Here is a 13,491-nt window from a genome sequence, read left to right on the forward strand (position 1 = left end):
CTGCACAGAATGGATCTCGAAACATTGAGGCTATTAATGAGCATCAGAGCTATTTCAACCCAATCTGAAGTGTGAAATCATGTACGTACTGCCACATACAACTTAACACACGGCGTCAACCCTTGCTTTCTTCAAGTGCTGTCAAGGTACTGAGACATGACTGCCAGGTCATGTACATGAAGGGAGACTGGCTGTGTCAGCTAGAAGCAAGTTTACTGAATATTGTAGCTCGCACGATGGGACTCACGATCCATGTTGAGATACCCGAGTTCCCAGATTCTTTATAACCCCGATGAACTGTCCAAAACACTACAGGCACTCTGCTGCACCCACTGCCAAGATTTCATCGGACTATCGGGCATCTCTAACGTCAGGGCACTATCCTGATGGGAGATTGATGAATGCGTGGGCATCGAGGGGTCGAAAAGGCGGAGAGATGCAGACCCGAGACCCATGCTTCGCGAGGCCTCTCCCCTGGTATGTCAATCGATGAGCCTCATGCAGGTCTTAGAATGAGTTCATTACCGCCCAAACGACCCTCTTCAGGTTATTGGGATCGCCAGTTCTCTCTTGGCTATCGAATAGCCGAACTCTGGGCATATAGGCTGTACTGTGCCACGTTTTTAGTTAACTCTATTTAAACTATTATGCAACATGCATGTGATATACTCAGCCCCTAGCCCTGCAAACTCTAGACGTTGCGTAATCTCCTGGCTCCTCAACCCCAACACCGAAACGCAACTGGTGTAATTCAGGACTCTATTTTCATACAGAATCCTTTCCCAACCCATCCACCGCCAAACCTCGTGATGTAGACACTGCTACAAATTCCTCACAGCATGATCAATGGCATATTTATACCCATGCACCCCAAACCCCATGATCACCGCCGCCGCCTTATCGCTAAGGTAGCTGTGATGCCGAAACTTCTCCCTTGTGTGCGTATTGCTGATGTGCAACTCAATGAACGGAATATCTACCCCAGCTAGGGCGTCCCGGATGGCGACGCTTGTGTGTGTGTATCCAGCAGGGTTGATGATTATAACGTTGATCTTGCCCCTCGCTTCATGAATGCGGTCGATGATGGAACCCTCTGTGTTGGACTGGAAGGACTGCAAATCAGCTCCTAGAGACTGGGCATGCTCCTTGCAGCTTGCCTCCAGGTCCTTCAGGGTGGTGTGGCCGTAGATATGGGGTTCGCGGGTGCCCAGGAGGTTGAGGTTGGGCCCGTTGATTAGGAGGATGGATTGGCCCATGGTAGTAGTGAAATGCTTTGGTAAATAATAGCAGTTGATGGCAAATTAGATACCAATGGGATGAGGAAGTTAAGCTGATTTCTAGACCCTGGAGTGTGACAGGATCATTTCACCTGTGACTGCTTTGCCACTTGTAACCCCTCTCTGAGATCTCACTTGAGCGGCTAAGATCTCTGCCGTTTCGGCCTCACCAGGTCCACGGCGGTAGCTTTGCCGCGGAACCGGGATGACAGGCACAGGGATATTCCATCTTCCGTTATGGCATCATTGGACGCTTGGAACCTAAATCCTTGGGATCTTTTCCTTTGAAGGCGAGGCTGCAGATGAGGTTTGTGTCCTCGAAAGATTCCCAACCATAGCTTCTCGTTGCTGTATAAGCAAGACATATTTATTCTTTTCATATATCCTTTTCCAAGACATTCTGACATTTCAATAAAGTCTCAATTGTTCATCATGGTTGACTTGCACAGCCTCCCTATCGGCTCAAGACCTTCCGCCGCCATCCGCAACAATGGGCCAGACCACCTTGTCCTGGAGCGACTAAAGCTCCGAGAGCTCGCCGAGGGCTGGCCATCATACAGGCAAGGCGACACCATCACTAATAGAATCATGAATGATGACATGCTCCCACAGAGACTCCTGCGAGTGGGAAAACTTTGAATCGATCTTCCACCCCGGCGCCCACGTCTACACCACCTGGTCCGGCCGCGTCCCCTATCAGGATTTTATCGCCGCGTCTAAGGCAGGTATGGACAAGGGTGCCTTCATAATGCACCGGTGCCACGGCACGAGCACCGACATCAACGCCGAGGCGACCCGAGCGGTAACCAAGCTCAAGGCGACAATCACCCAGCGCTTCGAGGTCGACGGCGCAGAGTTTGACGTTGAGGCTGACTGCCGGTTCTGCTTCTTCTTTGAGAAGATAGGCAGCCGTTGGGGCGCCCAGCTCGTGCGGCACTGGTACGAGAAGGATAAGATGATTCTGGCGAACCCGGCGAGGTTCCCGGCGGTAGACGAGGAGAGGTTAAAGGGGTACCCGCCTGGGTATAGGTATCTCGCATACTGGCAAGAGGCTACGATGGGGGTCAAGGTGTTGTTGGATATGCCGGGGCATAGGTGTCATGTTGGTACGCCGAATCTGGAGAAGCATGATTTGCTGTACTGGCAGGCGAAGCAGTGGCTGGAAGGGGAGCAAATTGAGATTTAGAATTGTCAATAAATCCGATAAGATTCTTGATCAGCAGTTCTATGATTCGAGTCTTTCCTATGAGTATCGGCAATTGACTTTGTGCTGTTAGGGATGCAACGATACAGTAGCCGGGATAGAGGGGGGCCATGAGGCTGAGAATGTCTGCCCCTAGATTTGCGTCAGCGTGTGAGGCGACAATTCTTATATTCTTGATGATGATCTTGACTCGAGTAATCCTCGTATTTGCAAATAAAACTTCAACTCGTCAAACTGCAACCTCTATTCTAAATATTCGCCCTCAGCTTCGCCTGCATCGCCGCCCTCATCACCTCCACCGGAGCCGGCTTCCCCGTCCATAGCTCAAACTGCGCATACGCCTGCTCCTCCAACACATCAACCCCCTTGTAGATCTTCCACCCTAGGTGTCTCCTCGCCACCGTCATCAACCCCGTCACCTGCGGCCTATACGCCATCTCTACCAGAACTCCCTTCTCGGCCTCGAACAGCCCGCCGGGGATCTTGTCCTCTCCGAGATCATCCGCGGGTACGCACCCTATAATAACTCTTATAGCTGCATCCTCCACCGCGGCGGCCTCCTCTAGAGACGAGAACGTTCGAGTCCGTAACTCGGAGAACTGAGAGGCTAGGTCCTTCGCCTTTGAGATCGTCCTGTTGACGATGATGAGCTCCTGTATGCCTAGGGTCTGGACAGCATAGCATGCCGCCCTGGCAGCTCCTCCTGCACCAAGCACCACCGCTGCAGACGACTGCAGATCTTGGACTCCTACTTTCGCAACACATCTCTTAATGCCGATCCAATCTGTATTATCCCCGTGCAGTATCCTCTCCCCCCCCGACTCTTTGACAACGACAGTGTTGATGGCCCCGATCTTGTCTCCCAGAGGGGAGACGGAATCCAAAAGGCTGCCAATCTGAAGCTTGTGCGGGAAGGTCACCGAGGCGCCGCCAAAGTCTGGGCGGCTGGTGATCTCCTTTACATTCTCGTCGACTTGTTCGCTTTCGTGGATCTGGTAGTGGTACGGAAGGTTGAGGGCTTGGAATCCGGCGTTGTGGAGGGCGGGAGATAAAGAGTGGGAGATGTTGTAGCCAAAGATGTAGAACTGCTTTGCTGATTCGACAGCCTGGATTTCTGATGGTGTGGCCTCAGAGTTTGTCACAGATCCATCATGAAGACCGAGGTTGCTCGACTGCGTGGGAGTATCGAAATCCATGTTGTGCAAGGTGACAGTAGACAAGGATTAAGAATAGGCAAGTAGGTGAGATCCCAAGACGTGGAAGTTAAATTGGTCCATTTCCAGTCTAATGTGGCCAGTCGCGGCGTCAATCTGGACCGAGGGCAAGGTGGGAAAGACCTTTGCCGCTCCGGAAGTGGTCCAACTCACGCTTTCACGATCCCACGCCCGCATCTCCTCACCCAGCGTAGACTATTTCACTGTTATAGAAACATAGCTTGCTTCAATCTCAAGTTTAAAGATTTATACTGCCTATAAGAATGCTCCCGTAAACTCGTGGCTATGCTTTATGGTATCCATGTCTTATGACGCTTTAGAAGACATCACCCTACTTCTCCTCTCATCGTACGCCCGGAACACCGCATCCCTCATCAGCTTTTCAGGAGCCCGCCTCATTGTAAACATCTCAAACTGCATCATGCCCTGCTCTGGTAGAACCTGAAGACCATCTACAGCTATCCATCCCCGATCACTCATAGCCCGGACTTGCCTTAGCAACGGGGTCTCCAGCGGCGTGTAGGAGAGCTATCAAAACACTGTCAGTTAAATATACATATAGGATTAGAGGCCTTAGACATTACCTCAATCACAACTCCGCCAGTCGGGCTTGCAAGCCAGTCGGGCGGGATGCTCGTGTTGACAGAGCATGATCCGTCAAGATCCCAGGTAGCGACGCATGATACAACAATCGTCGGGGGGTTCGAATCTTCCGGCCAGACATCGTCTTTTGAGCCGATAACCTTGAACGTGGGGTTTGCGCCGTGGTCGGGGCTCTCGCTGCTTCTGCCTCTCCCACAGGGATCCCTCTTATCCTGGCTGTCACTTCGGTAAGGCCTGCCATCAAATTGTTTCGCAAGCTCCTCTGCCCTCTGAACGGTGCGGTTGTGGACAAATATGGTCCCGACTCCAAGCCGAATTAGAGCATATGCCGCTGCACGAGCCATTCCTCCTGCACCCACGATGAGAGCAGTTGTCCGGCGCTTGACAGCGTTGATGGGAGACAGATTCCGGCGAACGCAAGTGTGAATACCGATCCAATCTGTATTTTCTCCAAAGAGCGCCGCCGTCGGCCCAGCCCTGTTCCTATCCAGCAGAGAGTCCATGGTCGGTGCCTTCAGCGACAGTAGTGTGTTGACGGCGCCAATGGCCCTCGCCTCACGGCTCATAAAGTCTACCAGCGGAATCACTTCCCTCTTGAACGGCGCCGTGATACTCGCCCCTCCAAAGTTAGGGTCTCTGATCAGTCCCCTAAGCTCATCCAGAGAGTCGTGGGAAAAGACCTCGTAGCGGTGCGGCATGCCAAGCAGCTGGAACGCGGCGTTGTGCATGGCCGGCGAGAGACTCTGGGAGACGTTGTTTCCGTAGATGCCAAAATACTGCGCGTCGAGCAAGAACGACGAGAAGAGCGCTTTTTGGGACTCTTGGACTGTGAGGAGGGGGCTTGATGAACAGTCTGGAGCTAGGCTCCGGACGACAGGGTGTGTGACGGGGCTAAGGATCGAGTTGAAGGAGCAGGACATGCGTCCCAGGCGGCCTGTGTTGTATGCTATCACGGGGATCGTGCGCTCTTCAGAGGTCTTGATTTGGTGGAGGAAATATTGCACTGCAAAGTTGTCGGCTGTGGACATTGCCTCCTGGCAGATTCGGATCATGTCGCATCCCAGCTCCTGCGCACGATGGACCAGATTCCATCGTCCTGGGGAGTTCCAGCCCTGAGCAGCGGGGTTGGGCTCTGTATAATGTGCTAGTATCTTTGTCCCCCCTTTGCAGGCGACTAAGTGGCGAATCTTGTCCTCGTCGCACTCGAGGTCGACGCAGAGATATTCCGGTGCCAGTCGCAGGCCGTGGTGGAGGAAACTAAAGTACGCGTCCTGGTCTATGGCTTCCACGCCGTCAGCTCGCCAAGAGCAGGAATCGTCGGTCAGTATATGGTATAGCATCGGCAGCCGGATGTTCCTCCGAGCAACACAGATCAGCCGGCTTATTCGGTCTGCCACGGCATCGTCAAAAACTGTCCCCTGATTGCGGAGCTCAGACAGAGAGATTGTGAGTTCCAGTGCGTCCGCCTCCATGTCTACACTACGGAACTTGGGCCCCAGGGCCTCGAGCGTTGACAGCGGCATCGTCAGGGCGTATGTGAAACCCCTTGCTTCTGGTGGCAGCGAAGAAAGGCTGTGGCGGGCCCTGTACTTGCAACTCTGGCCGTCCCGTCTCATGACCCCGTTGATTAGGTGGAGGAAGTCCTCCTCAACGCTCTTTAGCGCAAGCGACCTCGGGGACTGGTTACCAGAGAGAGAGGTCGGCTCGGATTCGGAGAGTGACATGTCCGAGAGATTGTAGAACTCGAAGCTTGACAAGCCCCGGTAAGCAGGCCCCGTCCGACGGATGAGGTTCTTGATAGTTGCCACATCCCATACTCTCAAGTGCCGCTGGATCTCTTCCGCGTCTCGCACGATGTATACGACAGGATGACTCTTTGAGTATTCTGCGAGCCACTCCTTGCCCGTCCCCTCAACAACACCAGGACCGCAGACAATGACCGCGCCCGTCGGATTATCAAAGAGCATGGACCGCATCAGTCGCAGCTCCTCCTGGCGGTATTGGGAGATGCCGTGAGCGGATTTGTACGCAGCTCGCGATAGACCCGTGAGTTTGTAGAAATACTGGTCGCCGTCGAGGAGTCGGAAGCCTAAGGCGTTCGAGGCCATGACTGCTAGCGTGGACATACCGGTTCCTCTCATGCCGACGAGAGCGATAGATGCGCCAGCATCGTATCTAGCCGCACTGCATGTTGGGGCTGTTGGGGATTGAGGACGAGTTGGCGCTCTGGAAGTCGGCGCGCTTGAGGGTCCCGGCTCGTTGATGACGTGAGTTGGGCATGGGGTCGATGGTGAGTTGTCGTGCAGCCGCGAAGCTCTGCTGGGTGTGGTTGACATTTCTTCACGAGAGCAGCCGACGCCTGACAATTGTTTGACTCTCAAGGCACTCTTCTTTGGTGTTTTCTCACTTTTTCAGCAGCTTGTTCCCAATGGCAAGTCTTTCGCTTGCAACAGTCGACGAATTTGTTAGTCGTCTTGGCCAATCAGCATGAGGCGGCAAAGGTCTTTCCCGGACTGACTCGCGGGCAGCGAAACCTCGTCTGAGACATCAGGCCGGTCTAGGATGGTAAAGTCCAAGGTTGACTGCGATTGTTGTATGAGAAATACCTACCAGGTTGCCAATGGGTTACCTACCTCCAACATAGTCATGGACCGCCGCGCAGGAAACCGCCCGGACACACCAGACGACCGTTCCGCACCGCGACGCTCAAAAAGAAGCAGGACTGAAGCCGAAGACTCAGACGAAGGATCTTACGGCAAAGTGCGTCACCGCATCACCAGGGCCTGCAATGAGTGCAGGAGACGAAAGGACCGCTGCGACGGCCAGCGTCCAGCATGCATGTCGTGCGTTGCCGGGTCCAGGGCCTGCAGCTACGGAGGACCATCCAAGAAACGAGGGCTGCGGACGGGATATGTCAGAGCGCTTGAGATTCTGCTAGGGTTGATCTTCAGTACGGTTGAGGAGAGCGAGAGCTGGATATGCGGCCTCTTGCAGGGCAACGACGAGACTGCTACATTCCGGCCCAAAGCTCTGGAGGCGCACGTCTCCAGTGAAAGGGCCCCCGAAATATTACTGGAAGCTTGGCGGAAGGGCCCGGCTGTGAAGCTAGTTGAGCAGTTGCTGAAAGCACCCGATGGCGACGACGATGGCACAGACTCGACGAAGCACTTTGACGTCAAATTGGCTGAGGCGCTGGCCTTGTCCCAAAGAGGGGGACGTGGCAAGCCTTTCGTTGACTCCAACCAGGGAGCTCTCCTGAGTCCGATAAACACCGACACGACTCCAATGGCTACAGTCGCTCTCAGCTCAGGCACTCCGAGGGTCGTATCCAATCCAGCTTTCAGCACAGAGGCCAGAGACTCATCACCAGGGGGGTCAATCAGTTTGCTCCTGGACCCGAGTCTTTCAGTTCCCTCCGATCCGCCTCCTGTATCCCAGTTGCCGAGCCACTGGCCGTATCTCCTAGATCTATACTTTGCAACCACGCACTGCTGGTTTCCCATCTCCCAGAAGCACGAACTTTTACGTGCGGCTTACACCCTTGCCAACGCCACTGCCGGCCTGGACTCCGTCTCCCAAGGAGACTCGGCGTTTCTACACGCTGTCCTATTCTACACTTCACACCAGGCCATCATGATCCCGAACTCGCCGAAGCCATTAGAATACCAAGATCCCGTCGCTCAGTTTGAAACTTTGATGCAAGGCAAATTGTTCGATAATCCAAGTTGTTACGACCTTGGTCATCTACGAGCCTTGTTGCTGCGATGTCTCCTCAAGATTGACATGGGGCTGTGGGCTGGAGCATGGGATGACATTGGCCGTGCTGTGTATACTGCTGTCTCGATTGGCCTTATTCCGCACAGCTCAACGACGCCCTCTGTCTGTGAGGACGGAGTCAAGCGCACAATGCTGGGCTGCTTCACCTTAGAGGCCCTCATCAGTGCCCGCCTGAACACCAAACCTCATTTTCGGCCCTCGGACATCACATCCATCGGTATGCTACAAATCGACGGCCTCGAAGAGTGGGAACCCTGGCAACCCAAAGTTCAACTCGTGTGTAATAGGTCGTCCGTCCAGACTGGGCCCCTCCCGCATACCCCTGGACATGTCGTCAGCACATTTAATTCTCTCCTGGAAGTCATGGTCCTTCTCAACGACGCCATTCATGGCCGCAAAAGGGATATTTCAGGCGAGAGACGGCATGAAACGCTTGAAAAGTTGCGACGGAAACTGGAGAGCCTGCATGACTTGCCTACAGGGGTTAACATGCCACCGCAAGCCTTGAGTCTCCTGGTTGCCACTGTTGCTGTTTTTGAAGCCTCAGCGTCCGAGCGGGTGGCCACCTCGGGGACAGGTCCAGACCATCTTACTAGTTGCTGGAAGAACATGAGGTGTCTCGTCAACCTTTTGGAAGAGCGCACCCAAGTAATGGGACGGTGCTCAATTCCCCCAACAGTAGAGGTCTTTGTCGCATTACTGGGAGAGTCACTCGAGCGACACATCAACAATGGAGCTGACCATGAGGTCCAGTGCCTAGCAGATTCATTGTCCAGATGGCTAGCTACATGGAGGGACGCCAAATCTAACACAAGTCTCGACCCCAACAGCGATTCAGACCCTCACAACTCCATCAATACACGAGAAAACCATTCCTTCGATTCACCCCAACCTCCAGCTTTACATAGAAACATTGCAATAGCGGATGCCATACCTTCTAAAACACCCTTGATCGAGAAAGCTGCTGACATGCTCTTGGATGATCCAAATCCTCAGCCACCCGTTCAACTACCGTCACGCCAGCCAAACCCATTACAAGGAGCAGAAGATCGCACGACACCTGCCAGCTTCAATCCAGGCATAAACCTCGAACCGTTAGCAGGCTCTTTAGAAGACCTGGATGGTGACGGCCTGTTTGATAGTCTTGCCACATTAGACTCGGCTGATTGGTGAGTTTCTCCTTTCGATACCCTCCTCGATGGCCAACTGACTCCTTAGGCTCGCCAACCCTCCCGAGTTCATGCAGCATCTTGGGATTCTAGGGGATCCACCGTCAGATTTAGGGAGTATTTTTGATACAGAACCTTGATCATAGAATTGGGCCTCGGGATGGAGTGCATTGTGCGTTAAGAAGCGGGCGTCTGTCCCGATCTCTTAGTACCAGGGAAATATACATAGATCTGTCGTCGTTGGTGCAACGGCGATGGAGAATCCCATGGAAAAAATGCGGTCAACGGAACGCAATAAAATGACCGTTCAACACATGATTAAGGCTACATCTACTGTCTACCCGCTAGAAATACTCTGATATCAGGCAGAGCCCCAATTTTCCCGGAACAGGATTCTGCCGCCAGCCATTAATGGTCGGCAAGTCAACGCACGCACCATGGCTTTTACAATATCGTCCTCGACGGCGTTAAGGATTGAACCGCATCATCTAATCATTGATTTGAGAGTTCCATTTGTTTGAACACGATTTCCCAGAATCCAACACAGCTATGGCTGTCTTCCGTCCCGCTCTTCTCTCCGCCTCCCTCGGCCGAGCATGGCTCCACGACTTCACAAAAAAAGCCCAGCAAGCAGCCGAGGCTGGCTTTGAAGGAATCGAGATCTTCTACGAGGACCTAGAGTATCAGGCTAAGCAGCTCAGCAACATCAAAGCCCCAACCATCGATCATCTCCTTGCTGCAGCTTTACACATGCGCAAGGTCGTAGACGGCCTCAACCTCCAAGTCATCGGCCTCCAGCCCTTTCTCTTCTACGAGGGTCTGGTCGATCGTGAGCAGCACGCCCGGCTCATCGAGAAAGCCAAGCTGTGGTTTAAGATCGCCGCGCTCCTTGGGACAAACACCATCCAGATCCCGGCCAATTTCCTACCTGCCGACAAGTTGACGGGGGACATGGACGTCATTGTAGCAGACATGCTAGAGCTCGCAGACATGGGGCTGAAAGAGGATCCACCCATTCGCTTTGCCTACGAGAGTCTTTGCTGGAGCACGCATATCGACACGTGGGAGAAGTCATGGGAGGTGGTCAAACAAGTCGATAGGCCAAACTTTGGTCTTTGCCTCGACACGTTCAATATCGCCGGTCGGGTGTGGGCTGATCCGGCGTCTCCGACTGGCAAGACGCCCAATGCAGACGCGGACTTGAAGGAGTCTCTGGATAGGCTCCTCCGAGACGTTGATCTCGAAAAGGTGTTTTACATCCAGGTTGTTGACGCGGAAAAGATGGACTCCCCACTTGTGAAAGGACACCCGTTCCATGTGGAGGGCAACCCGCCGAGGATGAACTGGTCGAGGAACGCCAGAGCGTACATCTACGAGACTGACCGGGGGGCGTATTTACCTGTTGAAGATATCGCGCGGGTGCTCATTGGGGGGCTGGGATACAAGGGATTTGTCTCGATGGAGCTCTTCTCGAGGACCATGGCTGAGGAGGGAGAGGATGTGCCGAGGCAGCATGCTCAGAGGGGGATTGCAGCGTGGAAGAAGTTGGCTGAGCGTCTGAACCTGAACTAGGGATTGAAGCTGACATGTCTCAACTAAATGACAATGTGTTCTTTATTATAGTTGAAGCCCGGTCCTTAATGGGTTAACTGAGCCAGAAGATCGTCTCAACTAAATTGTCAAAAAGCACATCAACCGTCAATCTTGGTTTAATATCACTGCCTAGTGAGAGCTAGAAGTTGATTGCCGCACTCTTCTCCGCCGCTTCCAAAAGCGCCTTCCACGCCCCATCCTTATCCAGCTTCTCAACCCTCTCATCCCCAGCCCACAGCCTCCACTGCTCTTCAATCTGATACCCGATGACATGCGTCCCCTCCACAGCCGGCCACCCCTTCTCTTCGGCGAGCTTGATCATCCTCGTCCGCCTCGGCTTAAAGCACATGTCCAACAATATGCCCTTTTCGGGGCGCGACAGAAATTCCTCCAGCGACGCCTTCACAGCCAGCTCGTCGGGTGTCTTTGGCTCTAGGTCCGGCACCGTGCCAACAACATAGTGCGGCGTCTCGAGGTTCTTCGCCTCTCCCGCCTTCACGTGGATGATCTTGGGAGCAGGCGATATCCTCTTCGAATCCCTCAGCAGATCCACCACCTCTTGATCATCTCGGTTCAGTACGTAAATCACAGACGACTTGAAATATGAGCTAAGCGCATACACAGCCGCCCGGCTCGCGCCGCCAGCTCCCACAATCAACGCCGGTTTATTCACGACCGGCGTCCCCGGCTCGTCCCCCTTCTCGAGAAGGCAGCCCTTTATGCCCAGCCAGTCGGTGTTTGTGCCACGCAGCTTCCGCGGTTCCTCCCAGTCACGATAGACGTTATTGCAGGCGCCGATGGTGGCAGCCAGCTCGTCGAGGGCGTCAAGGCGGGGGATGACGGTGTTCTTGTATGGCATTGTGACGACGAGGCCGGCTGTGGTGTCTGACCGGGCGAGCTGGATGAGGGCGTCGAGGGTGATGCACTCTGTGGCGTAAAAAGTCCAGGGGAGGCCGAGGGAGTGTGCGATATGGTTGTGCATGGGAGGGGCGATGGAGTGGCCCACCCCGATGCCGACGAGGTGCAGTGTGCGTTGTTCAGGAGCCATGATGAGATTGTTGAGGTGGGATGGCAATGAGTGTTGTCTGGCCAAGGATGTCACCTGCAAGACATGGTTATATGAGATGAGCCGTAGCTTGAAGCAGACGGACTATTTCTTTGCCGCCACAAGATGCGTTGGACAGACCCGGAGGGATTGCCGCCAATCCACTGAGAGACACGCAGTAACCCGAATCTCCCAACTTCATAAGACTATATTTCATCAAACGCATGGTTACCTTCATTAGCCGTTAAAAATGAATCGGCGCATCACGCACGGGACAGAACTTCAAACAAGCATTCTAGTCAAGACCCCAGAAATTCTAGTATTCTTCATTGAACCAACAATGACAAGGTCTACAAATCAGCCCTTGCATCCTCCCCTGCCCACGCCCTCCGAATCACCTCCCTGATAGCCATCCGCTCAACCTCCCTTGGATTCCAATACGGTTTCGAAATAGCAATATCTGCAGCCTTGTCCACATCACTCTCTTTCATCCCCAAAGCCTTCAAACTCCTCTCAACCTTGATCTTCCCCAGCAACACGTTCAACCCTTTGATAGCATCCCCGTTACTCTCCGGCAGCGCCCCCGCGAGAAGCTTCATCGCCTCCGGCACCTTGGGCGCATTGTAGGACAGTGCATGAGGCAGGACGATGGTGTGAGTCTCTGCATGGGGCAAGTCGAAGCTTCCGCCTAGAGTGTGACATAGCTTGTGGTGCAGCGACATGCCCACGCTTCCGAGGCATGTTCCACACAGCCAGGCGCCGTAGAGGGCGGAGGAACGAGCAGACTTGGACGTCGGGTCATGAATCAGCTCTGGTAAGGAATTTGCCAGCGCTTTCACACCCTCTACTGCCAAGAGATTGATGATGGGGTTGCTGTTGCGGGCGTAGAGTGCTTCGACTGCATGGGCTATGGCATTGACGCCGCTCGTGGCTGTAAGCCCAACAGGCAAAGTCAGCGTCAAGTCGACATCGTAAATGACAACCGTAGGAAGAATCTTGGGGTCTGATCTAGTTTCCTTTCGACCGTCCGCTGTCTCTCCCAGAATGGGAGTAACCTCGCTGCCAGCGTAGGTCGTGGGAATAGCGATGTGAGGGAGCCCCGTTCGGATGCTGATGGCTTTACCCAGCCCGATGGTGCTCCCGCCGCCGATGCTGACCAGAGCGTCGGCTTTGGACGAGGTCGCGAGGTCGCAGGCTCGCTGTGTCACGTCGGTGGGGGTGTGCATGCGGGCTTCGCTGAAGAGCGCGGCGGTTTTCCCCTGGAGGATTGTCGAGACATCTTGGGCTTGGGCGGTCTGGTGTGGGGTTGAGAGGAGGAGGGGGCGGGATGCGCCGAGCTTGGAGAGCTCCGAGGGGAGCTTGTGGATGGTGCCTGAGCCGAAGATGACACGGCCGGGGTTGGCGTTGTACTCGAAGTCCATTGCAGTCGCTGAAGTAGAGAGATGCAGTATCTCGTTGGATCACCAGCGAGGACCACCAGCAGTCATGATCAAATCTTTTGGCTTTTTACGGGATGGCTTTCAGCCGTTCCTCTGAAGCACTCCATCGGCTGCTACATTTCCGATGGTCTGCTAACTCCCGGGACATTTGCCGGGGTAGAACTCTCCAT

General features: G+C 54.1%; 8 protein-coding genes across 8 annotated transcripts; 3 read left to right on the forward strand and 5 right to left on the reverse strand.

Moving 5' to 3' along the window:
* Window positions 1-821: 821 nt before the first annotated feature.
* NCS54_01290400 (Catabolic 3-dehydroquinase 1) lies at window positions 822-1,256 on the reverse strand (the record flags this gene model as incomplete). Its single annotated transcript, XM_053158126.1, has 1 exon — window positions 822-1,256. The coding sequence occupies one exon, from the start codon at window positions 1,254-1,256 to the stop codon at window positions 822-824; it is 435 nt and encodes a 144-aa protein (XP_053014101.1).
* A 453-nt stretch (window positions 1,257-1,709) lies between these two features.
* Window positions 1,710-2,463, forward strand: NCS54_01290500 (Hypothetical protein; the record flags this gene model as incomplete). The annotated part of the gene is made up of 2 exons (XM_053158127.1): window positions 1,710-1,837; window positions 1,890-2,463. 2 exons carry the CDS (start codon window positions 1,710-1,712, stop codon window positions 2,461-2,463), a joined length of 702 nt encoding a protein of 233 aa, XP_053014102.1.
* Window positions 2,464-2,729: 266 nt separating this feature from the next.
* On the reverse strand, window positions 2,730-3,677 carry NCS54_01290600 (Shikimate dehydrogenase; the record flags this gene model as incomplete). The annotated part of the gene is made up of 1 exon (XM_053158128.1): window positions 2,730-3,677. The coding sequence occupies one exon, from the start codon at window positions 3,675-3,677 to the stop codon at window positions 2,730-2,732; it is 948 nt and encodes a 315-aa protein (XP_053014103.1).
* A 324-nt stretch (window positions 3,678-4,001) lies between these two features.
* NCS54_01290700 (Quinate repressor protein) lies at window positions 4,002-6,634 on the reverse strand (the record flags this gene model as incomplete). Its single annotated transcript, XM_053158129.1, has 2 exons — window positions 4,002-4,223; window positions 4,280-6,634. The coding sequence occupies 2 exons, from the start codon at window positions 6,632-6,634 to the stop codon at window positions 4,002-4,004; spliced, it is 2,577 nt and encodes an 858-aa protein (XP_053014104.1).
* Window positions 6,635-6,944: 310 nt separating this feature from the next.
* Window positions 6,945-9,384, forward strand: NCS54_01290800 (Zn(2)-C6 fungal-type domain-containing protein; the record flags this gene model as incomplete). Its single annotated transcript, XM_053158130.1, has 2 exons — window positions 6,945-9,244; window positions 9,294-9,384. The coding sequence occupies 2 exons, from the start codon at window positions 6,945-6,947 to the stop codon at window positions 9,382-9,384; spliced, it is 2,391 nt and encodes a 796-aa protein (XP_053014105.1).
* A 409-nt stretch (window positions 9,385-9,793) lies between these two features.
* Window positions 9,794-10,816, forward strand: NCS54_01290900 (AP-endonuc-2 domain-containing protein; the record flags this gene model as incomplete). Its single annotated transcript, XM_053158131.1, has 1 exon — window positions 9,794-10,816. The coding sequence occupies one exon, from the start codon at window positions 9,794-9,796 to the stop codon at window positions 10,814-10,816; it is 1,023 nt and encodes a 340-aa protein (XP_053014106.1).
* Window positions 10,817-10,976: 160 nt separating this feature from the next.
* On the reverse strand, window positions 10,977-11,885 carry NCS54_01291000 (Hypothetical protein; the record flags this gene model as incomplete). The annotated part of the gene is made up of 1 exon (XM_053158132.1): window positions 10,977-11,885. One exon carries the CDS (start codon window positions 11,883-11,885, stop codon window positions 10,977-10,979), a length of 909 nt encoding a protein of 302 aa, XP_053014107.1.
* A 347-nt stretch (window positions 11,886-12,232) lies between these two features.
* On the reverse strand, window positions 12,233-13,303 carry NCS54_01291100 (Fe-ADH domain-containing protein; the record flags this gene model as incomplete). The annotated part of the gene is made up of 1 exon (XM_053158133.1): window positions 12,233-13,303. One exon carries the CDS (start codon window positions 13,301-13,303, stop codon window positions 12,233-12,235), a length of 1,071 nt encoding a protein of 356 aa, XP_053014108.1.
* Between the last annotated feature and the right edge of the window lie 188 nt (window positions 13,304-13,491).

The sequence above is a fragment of the Fusarium falciforme genome, chromosome 10 (assembly GCF_026873545.1).
Source record: "Fusarium falciforme chromosome 10, complete sequence".
NCBI lineage: Eukaryota > Fungi > Ascomycota > Sordariomycetes > Hypocreales > Nectriaceae > Fusarium > Fusarium falciforme.